We start from the raw sequence: 15,960 nt of genomic DNA on the forward strand, positions 1-15,960 counted from the left end.
TATCACAGAGCACTGCTGATCTTTACTGGACTCAATCACACAGCACTGCTTGCCTTTACTGGGCTCTATCACACAGCACTGCTGACCTTTACTGGGCTCTATCACACAGCACTGCTGACCTTTACTGGGCTCTATCACACAGCACTGTTGACCTTTACTGGACTCAATCACACAGCACTGCTGGCCTTTACTGGGCTCTATCACACAGCGTTGCTGACCTTTACTGGGCCTTATCACACAGCACTGCTGACCTTTACCGGGCTCAATCACACAGCACTGCTGACCTTTACTGAGCTCTATCACACAGCACTGCTGGCCTTTACTGGGCTCTATCACATAGCACTGCTGACCTTTACTGGACTCTATCACACAGCACTGTTGACCTTTACTGGGCTCTATCACACAGCACTGTTGACCTTTACTGGGCTCTATCACACAGCACTGCTGAACTTTAATGTGCTCTATCACACAGCACTGTTGATCTTTACTGGGCTCTATCATGCAGCACTGCTGGCCTTTAATGGGCTCTATCACACAGCACTGCTGATCTTTACTGGACTCAATCACACAGCACTGCTGGCCTTTACTGGGCTCTATCATACAGCACTGCTGACCTTTACTGGGCTCTATCGCACAGCACTGCTTACCTTTACTGGGCTCTATCACAAAGCAATGCTGACCATTACTGGGCTCAATCACACAGCACTGCTGGCCCTCACATGGATCTATCACACAGCACTGCTGGCCTTTACTGGGCTCTATCACACAGCACTGCTGACCTTTACTGGGCTCTATCACACAGCACTGCTGACCATTACTGGGCTCAATCGCAAAGAACTGCTGATCTGGGCTCAATCACACAGCACTGCTGACCTTTACTGGGCTCAATCACAAAGCACTGCTGACCTGGGCTCAATCACACATGCAAACTTACCTGGGCTCAATTTAACAGCACTGCCGACCTTTACTGGGCTCTTTCACACAGGCACATATTCCCTGCCGACCATTCCTTAGACAATAATGAGGCCATATTGATTACTACTGGTCAGTTTATGGTGCTGTCCATTCCTTACCTTTGTACAGCATCCAGACAATAATGAGGCCATATTGATCACTAGTGGTCAGTTTATGGTGCTGACCATTCCATGTCACCACCTGGACAGCTCCTACAACAGGCTCCAACTTTTAAACAACTCAAACAAACAAACATTTCAACAGGTCAACATTTTCAACAATTGTCCCAAGCTATCAGTATTAGCATTTCATCATCCAGTAGAATTTAAAAAAAGTTCCATTCAATTATGCAGAACACCAAGTACATACATTAAGAAAAATGCTATTATCTGGAAAATATTTTACTAGAAATGTGTCTGCCTATTCCACAATTTGTCTCAAGACAAATTCCAATTATGTCTGAAAAAAAAACGGAAAAAAATTAGTAGTGGGCATGTTAACAAATTGGTCAATATGTTTCTAAATTGTTTATACTCACAGCATCACTACTTTATGAGCTACACGTGACACTGGTTTAACAAGTGCTGTCCCAAGCATGCCAGAAAACTAGATTTTCAACTTTTAATCAATAAATTACGTTGAATTTAATTAACTTGAAAACAAGGTCTGCAAGATCTAAGTCACTTAGGCACAACTGTGCAGCACAAAGTCTCCATCCAGTATTCAGCAGAAACCATTCATTAATTTTTATTCTGTGACTTGCATAATGGTCTTGAAGGTACATGTGAAATTGAACACAAACATGAACCTGACAGCACAAAAAGGGGCTTAATTGCATGTCTTGTAGTGACTTGTAGTAGAGTAGTGTAGTAGAACTTGTAGTGACCTCATTTGTGGCTAAAAGAGGGCCCTAACTCTTGTTATGTGGAAAAATTCATCTCGAAATATAAAGATAAGCAAATGCTGATACTGGTTAATATGTTCGAAAAGTTTCATTAGTTTTGAAGCAAAACTCTCGGTGTTATGCTTGACAAAAGTTTTTTTTAAAGTCATATAAAGGGCCATAACTTCAGTTCTGTTGATAACATTTGAACCACAAAATGGAGGTGCTCAAGTTCACATACTGGTTAATATGTTTGCAATGTTTCGTTCCTCTTGCAGTAATATTTGTTTCGATATATACCACAAACAATCTGACTGACGTCACTGACGTGTACTGACAAGGGCAAAGCTATATGCTAATCTCTTTGAAAAAGGGAGCACAGATATGCTAATACCTGGAGTTGGGACAAATAGGTAAGCTGTATGTGAACATGCATGATTAATAAGAAGACAATCATTTGTTAACATAATCAATGCCTACACTGAATAGCAGCACCCTCCAAACAGTCAACAAATATTGACCCATCCTTCCCTGGTCTATTATTTACATAAAATCTAGCCCAGCTGTCAGTTCACACACACTTTACCAGGAATACTGTACAACAATAACAACTGCAATGTCAAGTTCAGAACCATGTAACTGTATTACCAAATCTGTGTTTGACCCACACAGACACTTTCCCATGGGCGTCCCCAGTTGACATTCGAGCGTACCTGAGACTATCTACTGGGGCCCAGGCTATACTGGTTATTGTTCCTGAAATGTTGGCAAACTCTTCTGATGGAAGCATTGAGACACATCTAGAGAGGCCTTGATTAACACAGCTTTATTCCACGTTCATAGATATATACATGTAACACACAGTTACGATCTGATTGGACCAAATGTCTGGTTTTCAGGGAGTTCCTGTTTATTGAGGGTTAAAGAAAAACATGGTACATGATGACAATGCTAACATTACATGAACATATTTTTATAAATGAATTTCTGTAAAGTGAAAGTTTGGATACCAATAAGGATTATATCTGTAAACAGAAACATTAGAAAGTCCAGATTAATTATTTGAAGAAACTGCTGATTAATGTATTTTAAGAGTAACATGTATTTTAAGAGTAACACGGAATACAATATGGTACTCAAACTATTCTTTGAAGATAACCTGTCTTATTTATATGTATTTGATTCACTGTAAATGTGACCAACATTGCAAAAATTATGTTTACAATTCTCTTCATTATTTAAATAACCTGTGGGAGGAGGGAATTTAAACCCTGGGGGCATGGTTTGAACAAATTTTAGTAGAGGACCACTATATCATGTTACATGGCAAATACAAAACCTCTGTACCTTACAGTTTCAGAGAAGAATTCAAACAAACTTGCTGGAGCACCAGGCTTGATGTTCTCAACCTTTCTAACGCAATTGTTATTTTAGAATTTAGCCATTTTCTAAAATGTCAAGATAATTATCTAAACATGTGAAAAATTCCTTAGTTAAGTTTTGACATTCTGATAAAAAAGAAAAATTACTGTATTTGTGTGGAAAAAAGCTTGAAAGCAACATACAATTAGAATCTATGTAGACAAAGAAATGAGAATTTCTCTAGGAGTTTTCTAAGTTTTCATTAAGATAATAATTTATCTTATGAGTTTTGTTTGATAGATAATTTCTTTCTCCTTACCATATTTCACAATGAAATGCCGTTTTAAAGTCAAAAGTCATCACTTGCATATCCATTATTTACTTCAAATGGCTTCAGATTAATGATCATTTGATAAGTTTTATGAAAAGATAGCAAGTTGTTTGGTGTCGTTTTTAAAGATATTTCTCTAAAAATCATATTCTCAATTTAATATTAAAAATAAATACTTTTCTAAAGAAAATAAAGTGATGGAAAATTTGTAAATGTAAATTCTTAGAAACATGCATTATACACTGCGTTTTTTACTGCATTTGTCTCACGCAAAATATTCAACCCCTAACCATGGAGGTTTCTGAGACTCCTGGGGTTGGACCAGTTTTGATACCAGGGACTTGGTTTAAACAATTATTGTAAAGGACCTTAACTCGAGGATGCACACACAAGTATTCCCCTGACCCTAGCTGTATTTGCAAGGTTATTATATTTAAAATCTATTTAAAGCCCTGCGGACCAACCCAATTTGAATACATTTGAAAGAGGGTTGTCTAATATTGTTTGGATGGAAAAACTCTTGAACAACGCAGGACAGACACATTGCTGTCTAAGAAGTGCACCCTGTGCATTGAACAAGTGAGCTAAAAAACAAAATTATAAATGTATTTTTGTTTCAAAATTCAACAAGATTTGCAAAGCTGACATAGACTGGTGAGTTCTGTGGTTGTTATATTTTGGCTCCATCTACTGCAGGACTTGTATCTATGCCCACACAGATCACTGGATGTGTTGTTGTAAGATTTTGGCTTTATATCAAATAAGGCTTATATAAACCTTACATAGATCACTGGTTGTGATGTTAAAGATGTTTATTTTACATACCACTGTGCCCTTCTAGCGTCTGATTCATGGACAGGTTGCTGGGAGCAGCCAAACCTTTTGCTTTCACATCCTTGCCTGCAAATTAAGGCATATTATTATAAAAAGAACAAGGCTATTGTCAAGCAATATGGTCCCCTACCGGCTCCACCATTGTCAGAAATTCCACCATTTTCACTTTTTTTTTAAATTTATTTTTTAGTTGCCATAGCAACCACAATTTTTGACGTAGGAACAAAATGAAATGACGTGCATAGTGTCCATATTGCCATCTATCCATATTGCAAGTTTCATTAAAAAATATTAAGAAGTTATCGCAGGATCCAGAAAAGTGTGACAGACAGACTCACAGACAGACTCACAGACAGACGTACAGAGCGCAAACCATAATGTACCACTATAGTGGTGGGGGACATAAAAAATCACAAATAACAATTGATTTCCAATCAATCTATGATTAATCAGTTCAATGTTCCCCCCCCCCCCCCCAGGCATGCAAGTCATGATATTCACCCGTCCTGCCCCCACCCCTCTGCCATGCTATGTATGTTACTCACCAGACTGTGTCTCCAGTTTGAGCACTTTTAGCAGTCCATCCTCCCCTCCACAGGCTATGTAACCCTGCTCTTTGTTCCAGCTCACACATCGCAACTTGGTGTTGTTGGGGATGGCAATCTGACATAAAACAAGACCAATGTACATTCTAAATAAAGTAATCTGACATGCAGACAACAAACTTACATTCTTCAATTTACATTCTGTACACAGCTATCTGAAATAAAGACGACCAATTTACATTCTATAGAGAAATAGTAAATGTTATTTCGCCACTTCAATTTTAACTCTAATAAAATGAATGTCAAAATTTCAGTCATTGCTTCACTTTCCAAACATATCAAAATACAAATAGTATTACAATTAATGCATGTGACTGTATAAAATAGAAGTTGCAATAGATCTGGTAAGATAAAATCAAAAACTTAACAGAGTTATTTTCAAGTATGAGGGAGTGTATGCATATCGTCGCTGTCGTTCTCAAACCCCGTAGCTACAAAATGCCAACTTTTCAGGAGAGAGAAAAAACCGTCTCATTTTTTTATAACGATGTTTTAGAAATTGAAATTCTGTAAAAATGCCAAACAAATGAAGCTGCAAAATACGGTATAAGCCGTAGACGCGTAAGTCATACTGATAAGTCATACTGACAGTCAGACATGGTAGCTACGATATTTTGTCACCACAGTTTTGTCATTTTTATGAGGTACGACAATTCGTCCTGATAGGAAACCTCGTAGTTGCAAATAATTTTTTTTATAAAAACGTTTTTGTCAAATTTGTCCAAACGAAACAACGTACCTATAGGTGAAATGGCGTCGCTACGACTTTTCACCAGGAAAAAAAGCCAATAATCATTCTACAACATTTCGTCAAGTGGCTTTTTCAAGGGCTCTGATTGGCGTAGAGCTACGAGATATAGCACAAAACACGCGCCAGACTTAATATATTCGGAAAAGAAGAAAAAAATATTTTGAAAATTTTGGAGCTACGAGGTTTGAGAACGACAGCGACGATATGTAAGTAAGAAACAATTATTTTGAAAATGATTGATTAGAAAGAAAAGACATTATTTTATAAAATAGCAATGTTAATTAAATGAACCCCCTCTGCAACAGCGATTTATAGATGGCTGTCCAGCTAGCAAACTGACTGGTGAAGCACTTTTCATCTAGGCAACATAGGTTCGCTCTCCGCTCTTAGCTCATTTGAATGCGTTTGATGGTAACAATCCCAGACAGTTAGGGTTTTCTCCTGGTACTCATCAACATGACCATGCTGAATTTTAATGCAGTATCAAATCTTAAAAGCTGGATATTGCAGCAATCATTAAAATTCATTCCAACATTGAGCATCTAGAATGTTATTTGGTATGAATGGTGGAACATTCAGCCTAAGGCATGGAAGGAACATAAAGACTTTGAAATAAACACAATTGTTTCATAAAAGAATGTCCAGTTAGGTTAGGGGTAACCTAGCTTAGTGGTAGGTCACCTACCAATAAACTAGCTGGACATTCTTTTATGAAACTACTAAGGTACAAACACTTTTCAACGAGGCCACCCTTTGTTCAATGTCTGCTTCTAGCACCTGTGAGCATGGTAAGTAGTCACCATACAGGTCAGGTTTTCTCAGGGTATTCCAGTTCCTCCAATAGCACAAGATAACACCAAAATATGAATCTTTCATAAAAAAAGGCAGGAAATTTCAGAAAATATTCAAAATGCCCCGCAACTTGCCAGAGTCCAATAAGTTATTTACATAGGGTAGTTGCAATAATTCAGCTCTCAGCTTTATAATTCAAAGGGTTGCTGAGAGTTGCAATATGCGCCGTCTTTTGTCCAAAGGTGCAAAGTTTGATCACCACTGAAAATGCTAAGGAACACTGATACTGCAAAAACTTATCAACATTTACCTGTCTAAAGCACAAGCTCATGCATATGGTACCATTAAACAGGAAATAATTGCCTTTTTATTAACTTTGTTATTCTTTTGTACACTTTATCCACCATATTGGGAAACTGTTGCAATGTTGCTGACAAAAAAGTGTCGCTATGGGCTAGGTCGCAGAACACCAATCTTTAACACATCATGATATACGATGTAACCTTAGTCGATAACGATATACATGTAGAACAGGTGTTGAATATAAATATGGATCCAAATTTCAAATTGAAAAAATCAGCAAGAATAGATTGTTGAAACATTGTTGTTTTTTTTAGGTTGCATGCAAAGGATAATGTCCGTAGGCTGCCATTCAGGTATTTAATGTATTTTTTTAAGTTTCACTTTCCTTAATTGATAACGCACAATGTCTGTTTAGTGATGTGCATGAAATCTGTGTGCAAAACTGTGATTGCGTTTATGAATGTACTCACAGAGCCGCCAGAGCAAAAAAATTTAAAAAATGAAATATTGAAAAATTATCTAAGGCTCTGGGAGAACAGTCATTCAGTTCCAGTCGTCCTTTTGCATTTTCGCGGCAAATTCAACAATTACGTAAGACATATTTCTCTTTTGTTGTGGGATTAAAGATAATTCTTTTATCTACAATTTAAGTCCTGTTTGAATGAAATCAAGCAAGTATAAGAATGTAAATTACGCATTTAAAAAACGCACCCAACATATCCAATTCCGATCCAAGTCAATCGATTCCGACACTCATATCTATTTATAGATGTGTGCAATCAGGATCATCTCAAAGAGGTTTTTTATTGTCACTTTTGACAGTTTGTTAATATTTCTGAAATGTAGAGAAATGTTTTATAGAATTGACTAGAGTTCAAAAACTAAACAAGAGCTATCACTCCATGTGAATAATACCACCATACAGTACCTTGCCACAGCAAAATTGTAACTAGTCAGATATGTTGGCCATTTTGAATATCAACCTTAAGCAACAATGACAACCAGTTCAGTTTGAAGTGAATTCATAAACAAGAGATGTGTTTGTCAGAAACACAATGCCCCCTAGTGCGATGCTTTGAAATATAATTTCAATATATCTTTTGGCAGGTTTAGAAATTATCTCCCTTTTAAAGCTAATTACTTCCCTTGGATTTTTTTTTTTACTTTTGACTTTGAAGGATTACCTTGACCTTTCACCCGTCAAAATGTGCAGCTTTATGAGAAACACATGCATACCAAATATCAAGTTGCTATCTTCAGTATTCAAAAAGTTATGACCAAACTTTAACCAAGGTTAAATTTTTGGGACACACACATTAAATGACAGACAAGCCAAAAACAATATGCCCCCGATCTTTCGATCCGGGGGCATAAAAATGTGCAGCTGCACGAGAAGTAAGTAAGAGATTGAATGGAGAAATGAAAGTTAATTTTTTTAATGTTGACCTTTGACCTTGAAGGTTGACCTTGACCTTTCACCACTCAAAATGTGCAGCTCCACGAGATACACATGCATGCCAAATATGAAGTTGCTGTGTTCAATATTAAAAAAGTTATGATAAAACTTTAACAAAGGTTAGTTTTAGGAAAGAAAAATAAAACTATATTTGACCTTTGATCTTGAAGGATGACATTGACCTTGACTTTTCACCACTCAAAATGAGCAGCTATATGAGATACACATGCATGGTAAATATCAAGTCAGTATGTTCAATATTGCAAAAGTTATCAAACTTTAACCAAGGTTAAAGTTTTGGGACAGAATGACAGACAGACAGGACAAAAACAATATACCCCTGATCTATCGATCCAGGGGCATAAAAACAACTGACGGGTAAATGCAGAGTATGGTTTTGCATATTAGTATTAAATTTCATTCCACTCTGTTGAAAGGCCACCGAGATAAATCAAAGTCAACACACAAGACCGACAGACAGACCAACCAACCCATGCTAATCAAATAGAGCCACCATATTCATCATATCTGGGCTAAAATTATAACACTCAAATGCTATTGTGCTATTCTTGTAGCACAATCTTATCATGTGAGCTAAAACCACATTACTATATTTAGTTTTATTACAGTTCATGTTTTAATAACATTGTTTATTTTTACATTTTAATAAAGGCGAACTATTACCCTGATACCAGTTTGTCTTCCTTTGGTCAGTTCATTTATTTACATTAAAAACGGGGGAAAATATTATGAATATATTTAATTGCAATATATGCTGTGCATGATAAAAAACTTTAATGACAAAAAATAGGCAGTGCACAGCAGAATAAATATGTAAAACATGCAGGAAATATACGCGTGTCGAAGTTACGATATCGTGTATACGTCCCCCAAGTTATGTGTCAAGTGATACCCAAAGTGATCACCTATTGACCTTTACAAAATGATGTTTCTCTTCTTTAAATGAAAGTGGAAAGTCCTATTGATGACTGTAAGACATAAAATATACATAATTTCACCTAATAACACCAACCTTTTAGTATTTCAAACCACAGAACAACAAAATAATTATCTTCAATTTTTCACCATTCCAAAAAAATGTGAACGGTAATCGCTCGTTCTGAAACATCTTTATGGAACTACAAGCGCGTGATGACCAAGAGTTCAACCAATGTTTGTAAACATGCATTTGTTTGACAAAAAAATCATAACTTAAAGCGGGTATATACGATTTTTTATATGTGTTTAATTGTAATATATTGATAAAATATGTTACAATAACACAAAATAGGCAAGAAAAATTATACATTAAAGCCGAATTTCATAAAATGCAGCAAAGACAAATAAGCGCCCCGAGCCGATAGTGACGTACATATTTTCCTACAATAACCAAAGCATTCGTCTTTGTATTATAAACCGTTAAACTACGAGGGGTGTTCCAGAAGTTCGTGGATTTTCGCTATAACTTATTAGTTTGCTGGTAAAAGTCAATGAAATTTACATATTATACAAACCAATTATCACGGACTTTATATATAAGCTAAAAATGCATGAATTCCGTATTCAGCACTTGTGTACATGATAAAAAACATTTGGGTCGGAATGAATTCGTTATACATTGTACATATTAACATGACTTTAGATTTGAAGGCACTGTTAGGAATAAACGAAATAACGTGTCTAAGTGAACCAATACTTTATTTCCTCAACACAACAGTCTCACATAATATGTATTCACAAAAGAACAAAAGAGAAAAAAATATACATGATCACTTCTACTGAAATCATATCGTGTATTGCAATAATATATTCACCAACTCAGAACTTGTTCAAAAGAAGGTCGTCCAAAATGTGTCACATCAGTCACCTAAATATATCAGTAACGTTATGGAAAACTCGTCAAATATCATTGTATTAAAGAAACAGTTAATATTTAAAAAAAACATCCACTAATATGCATCTTCTAAGCAATTAGCGTCAGGTATTCCAAATTCCATAAAGCGCGTTTGAAACGCGTTGCCATAGAGACCTCAGTAATGACATGCGGCGCACGCATGTATTTTATTATAAGTATGAGCGTTACGCGAATTTAAATTTGGTTTAAATGTCATTGATAAACAGAATTTACGACAAATTTCACGTTAAAGCGCCTAAGTCCTCCTTACAGCCCAGATTTGGCCCCTATGGACTTCCGTGTCTTCCCGGAAGTTAAATCACAGTTGCGCGGTATTCGCTTTGCAAGTAAAAAGGAACTTACAGTTGCAGCAAAGCGAATCGTGTCGTCTTTTGACGCTGACTGGTATAGAGACACTTTTGACAAGTGGATTTCCCGACACATAAAGTGCATACGCGTTGGAGGTGATTATGTGGAAAAGATTTGACAGTTGTTAACATCATTACGTCATTGATGTTGAAAGAAACGTTACACGTGCGTCGGTGTGCGCATTGTGCACATGTTTAAATCTCTGATATATATTTATTGTTTTATGTATTACCATGATATTTAGAGAGTAGATTTGGAAAGGACGAAATATTCTTAACATGCTATTTGTTTGTCCATTTATGTTACCAAATGAAAGTTATAGCGAAAATCCATGAACTTCTGAAACACCCCTAGTAAGTTTAGATCATGCACATCGTACATGTATGGTATACATGCTGGCGAATTAGGCTGTACAGCCGTTTTAATTTCAGAATTAAATATCTGACTTATTTCGCATTTTTCGACACATGTTCTTTCTAACTTTTATTTTAATTTATAATGAAATATATATATAATAAGTTTTTTTACACAGTTAATATAAATTCATAAATATTTGACAAAATCGTATATACCCGCTTTAACATGACACTACAGAAAAAAATAATGTTTCTGAAAGTTCTCTATCCTTACCAGCCTATAGAAAAATGCCGGCAGTGGATGAAAGCCGGAACATAATGACTTACTGTACGTTTATTTCGTTTATTTGGACTAAACATAGGGGTGCCTTGCCGCTTTACCTGCAAAAATTCTGTTGAAAGCCTGGATTTTAGTTACAGAAAACATTAAGTTGGATTGGATGAGTGTTTAATAGGAAATGAAGTTGGCTTTGATTTTGAGTTTACATGAGGGTTGAAATTGGGAAGAAAATTCACAGAGACAACATGAGAGAGCAAGCTTCATTAGCAACGAGTTGTGAAATTAAACGCGTATCGTTGTCCTTACCTTTTTACTCAAATACACGAACATGTTTCAATGTTATAACGTGTTTGACGTTATTTTCATCTGAACAACTTTAGTAATCTGTCAAACGGTATTTTACAGTCCGATACGTAAACAAGTTCCAAAACACTTGCGGTAACGCTGTATTCCAAATAAATTAACAGCCAAAGAGTATTCTCAAAAGTAGTGCGGTGTTAACTCCGCCCACGAAGGGAGATAACTTAGTCTGTTGTAAAAAATGGCGGTGTTAAAATTTCCCTCTTTTATTGACGCCGACAATTACATCAGAGAGGAAGAAATCAAAACGTGCGAACGTTTTGTTTTTTTGGCAAGACGTGGGTCACCGAAGTCTACAGGTATTTTAACAGTGCGATTCCAGTGTTTTTTAATGGTCATTTTGGTATTCGAAGATATGTGCCTGTTAAATGCTGCACCTTGCTTATTGTTTACACCCCTCCAGCATTTTGAAGTTCCTGTTCTGTTGACCTGCACTTCCGCAGATGCATAGTGTGTTATATGGTGCCCTTATTTTGGCAAGACGTGGGTCACCCCAGTCTACAGGTGTTTTAATATTTCGAATCGAATTTTTGTGCCTGTTAAAGCGGGTATATACGATTTTTATATGTGCTGAATTGTAAAATATTGATACAAATATGTTATAATAACACACAATATGCAAGAAAAATGATACATTTAAGACGAATTTCACAAAATACAGCAAATACAAATTAGCGCCCCGAGCCGATTGTGACGAAGATAATTCGTAATTATTTTCGTACAATAACCGATGCATTCGTCTTTTTAGTAAGTGTTCGTGTGTCGTATGAATCGATATCGCTGCAGGAATTTCAAATGAACCGTTAAACTAAATTTAGATTCACATCGTACATGCATGATATACATGCTGGCGAATTCGGATGTACAGCCTTTTTCGATTTCAGAATTAAATATCTGGCTTATTCAGCATTTTTCGACACATGTTCTTCTTAACTTTTATTTTAGTTTATATTGAAATATATGTATAATAAGTTTTTTACACATTTTATATTAATTAATAAATATTTGACAAGATCGTATATACCCGCTTTAAATACCGCATCTAGCTTATTGTTTACACTTTCTCTATGGGTTTCAAGATGCTGTTGACTCGCTTCAAAAGTGAGTTCACGATGATAAAGCCAAAAGGGTTACATGTACATGCAAATAAGTGTTGTCGGAATCGTTAACCTTGGCCACTGGCTATAGATTTAAAACATTACATCAACATGACCAACAAATGTAAAGCTCTAGAACACAGTAATCATGCTTAAGACTTAGGCTAAGTTTATATGAAATTCACTTGCACAGAACATTGTCATGCATATCGATTCACTATACTGACTATGTGAAAAAAATTTAATTAAGCTGTACGTTTACCAAAAAACATACTGAAGTATTGTCTGTCAATTTTCCTTTGCTAAAAATTTGCAAGCAGACTTGAAAATCTCATTTATCTTGAAATAATTATTTACATGTTTCCAGGGATGTATAATAGTCTCCTTCTAATAATGTAGAGTAAATGGTGTTTTATAGTTTGTTGTTTACACAGATAGTTGTACCAATGATTATTTAATCCATGTCTTGCTTCTAAATTGTTCATGGTGTTCTTATTATTATTTCATTATTCACTGATGTGTACTTGTTTCTAACTTGAACAGAAAAATTGATGGCTTGGCTTGAGTTTATTGAATATATTTTAATAACCAATTAATTAAAAACATATAAACAAATATACAATGCCAACACATAAATGGAAAACATTTCAATGAACACACAAACTTTGTTGTCATGATAACAGTATATCTGGTTGTTCTGACTTCATGTGTTAAAATGATTGTTTAATTATGGCATGTCTTAAATACTTAATTTTAGATAATAGATGCATTTTTACATCTGCTGTGTTTGCCTTTGGATGGCAGTGTTCTCCATGTAGCAAGTACAGTATGGACTGCCATATTTTTGGCACAAGACCCTGATAAACACAGGTATTTAAGCGAGGTATGTAGCATGTTCAATAATAAAATCTTAATACCTTAACTTTGAGGCATTTCCGTGAACATTTAAACATTTACCGGGTACATTAAAATGACAGCACATTAACGTTATTAAGAAATAACCCTTTGCATTGACCAATATGATGGAAACCATATTTTAGCTCACCTGAAATTAAAGGGCTGAGATTTTGTGACAGTTGCTGGAACATGTAAAAACTTTTAAGCATTGAAATATTTTTAAATATTATGAAATATGGTCATAACTGCATGAAGGTTCATGTTAAATCTGTGCATTTACTTGGTATTTATTAGGAATTGTTTGATGGTCTCAATGAATAAAAGTATATAAAGCATTGATTAAAAGAAGTCTATATTGTTATTTTCAAGAATAACTTGATTGAGTATTATACGTTCGGCTGTTTTCAGAGAAATCTCGAGGTATTGTCATAGCCAGCTCGTGCTGTCCGACGTCTGTGTCGTGCTAAAACCTTTACTTTGGCTCTAAAATGAAAGTGCTTCACTTACAACTTTGAAACTTTATATGTAGATGCACTTTGATGTGTTCTACACACCACACTCAATTTTAAGGTCACTAGGTCAAAGGTCAAGGTCTTTGTGATTTAAAAATAATTCTGACAAGCTTTCATTTATTCAAGACTGAACCTGCCGCAGAGCGTTGCTCTTGTCTTAAGTGTACTATTTTCTATGCAAAGGTGCAGATACTGGAGTATGATCATCTGGTTGGAGCAGTCAATGAGGGTGGATTCCACTTGTCTCTTATAGTAAGTGAAAATGATTCTCAATTTACTTGCGAAATATCACGGTTGTCAAATTTTTAACTTGGATACATGTATAAATGGCATGAAACATTGTCTACTGGGCCTCTACAAAAATTGGTTCCATAACAGAGCTGGGGCCAAAATTTGCCCTGTCCTGTGATGAATCTGTTTTTCCTCTATGTGAACAGTAAACCCTTCAAAAATCTTCACTCAAAACACATGGCATAGAGCTTACATTTTTGGCATTCGTATAGTGGGCTTCTACAAAGATTGTTGAGATTACAGGCTTGGGGCCAAAAGTTAGGCCCACCCTGGGGCCCAATATGTTTTCCCTACATGTATATACTAAAAATACTTCACAAATAGTCTTCGCTTAAACCACAAGGCATATAGGATAAATATTGTGCATACAAAATTGCCAAGTGGACATCTGCCAATATTGTTCAAATTTAGGCACACAGGTTAAAATTTGCCCTGTCCTGCTGGGCCATCGTGTTCATACAAGAAAGTATGTAGTTAGTAAAAACTTAAAAAAACCTCTGAAAACATAAGGCATAGATAATAGGTTTTTGGCATGAACAATTTATAGTATTTTCATCTTGATTGCTAAATTTATTTTTCTTGTTCAAAAAAATATCCCCAACCTGGAGCAGTCAAATTATTTTTATATATGTACATAGAAAAAAAAACTTTAAAATTCTTCTAAATAGGTTAAATTTTCAAGATTCCTGCCAGTGGGACTAATTATTAAGATCGCATATTATTCAGGTTAGCACCCCAAGGCCCTCTGGGGGCCTCTTTTATTTTCTTCAGGTTGTGCAACCGAAAGACAACAAAGTATTGTACATAAATCCGATGGGGGAGCAAAATGTTTCCCAGCAACAGATCCTGCAACAATGGATGTAAATGTGTACATTATTTAATTAAACAGATTATATACATTTAACTTCATATACTAAATTAGAAAATATCACAGACTGTAAAATGCTATGTAAATATTTAACTTGCAAATAATCATCATTTATATAAAAAGTTTACACTGATCAGATTGTGGAGGTTTTGGTGTCATGTCCGTTACCGAAAGCAGACTTCCTGACAATATGTAGCATTAGCGTAATTCCTTCTAAGTTTGATTGACACCTTTCAGTGGTTTATGGGAATAATTGCTACCAAGAACTTTTTTATGTCCCCCACCACTATAGTGGGGGACATATTGTTTCTTCCCTGTCTGTAGGTCTATCTGTCTGTAGGTTTGTTTGTTGGTTTGAGTGTATGTTTGCGTCAAACTTTAAAATTTGCCATAACTTTTGCAATATTGAAGATAGCAGCTTGATATTTTGGAGATGCACATTTTGAGTGGTGAAAGGTTAAAGGTCATCCTTTAAGGTCAAAGGTCAAATATATAGCTTCAAAGCGGCGCAATAGGGGACATAGTGTTTCTAAAAACACTTTTCTTGTTTAACCATGTGACTCTGACATTAACCTAACTAAAAATCCTGATAATTTACATTTAGGCTTAGTACTAGCACTTAGCAAGTTTCATTAATATTCCTGCATTGGTTTGTTTACGAGAAGAGGCGTGGACAAGGGAAACATTTCTTTACTTTATGCTTTTGTTTGCTCTTGTTTGAAGTACAAGAAATCCATGTTTTAACCTTCTAACCTTGACCCAAAT

General features: G+C 35.6%; 1 protein-coding gene across 3 annotated transcripts in view; it reads right to left on the minus strand.

Annotated features, from left to right (window-relative positions):
* Positions 1 to 11,638, minus strand: part of LOC127857082 (WD repeat-containing protein 35-like) — a 45,505-nt gene extending 33,867 nt beyond the window's left edge. Inside the window, exons 1-5 of one of the 3 annotated variants that reach the window (XM_052393415.1) lie at positions 11,477 to 11,638; positions 4,910 to 5,027; positions 4,356 to 4,430; positions 2,486 to 2,593; positions 1,074 to 1,166 (exon numbers count right to left, since the gene is read on the minus strand). In XM_052393415.1, coding sequence (XP_052249375.1) covers positions 1,074 to 1,166; positions 2,486 to 2,593; positions 4,356 to 4,430; positions 4,910 to 5,027; positions 11,477 to 11,500 — 418 coding nt within the window. In that variant the 5' untranslated portion in view covers positions 11,501 to 11,638. The remainder of the gene's footprint in view (positions 1 to 1,073; positions 1,167 to 2,485; positions 2,594 to 4,355; positions 4,431 to 4,909; positions 5,028 to 11,476) is intronic. The other 2 variants (XM_052393417.1, XM_052393416.1) reach the window with 2 other exon arrangements.
* Positions 11,639 to 15,960: the final 4,322 nt, after the last annotated feature.

Source organism: Dreissena polymorpha, chromosome 14 (genome assembly GCF_020536995.1).
Source record: "Dreissena polymorpha isolate Duluth1 chromosome 14, UMN_Dpol_1.0, whole genome shotgun sequence".
In the NCBI taxonomy this organism is placed as follows: domain Eukaryota; kingdom Metazoa; phylum Mollusca; class Bivalvia; order Myida; family Dreissenidae; genus Dreissena; species Dreissena polymorpha.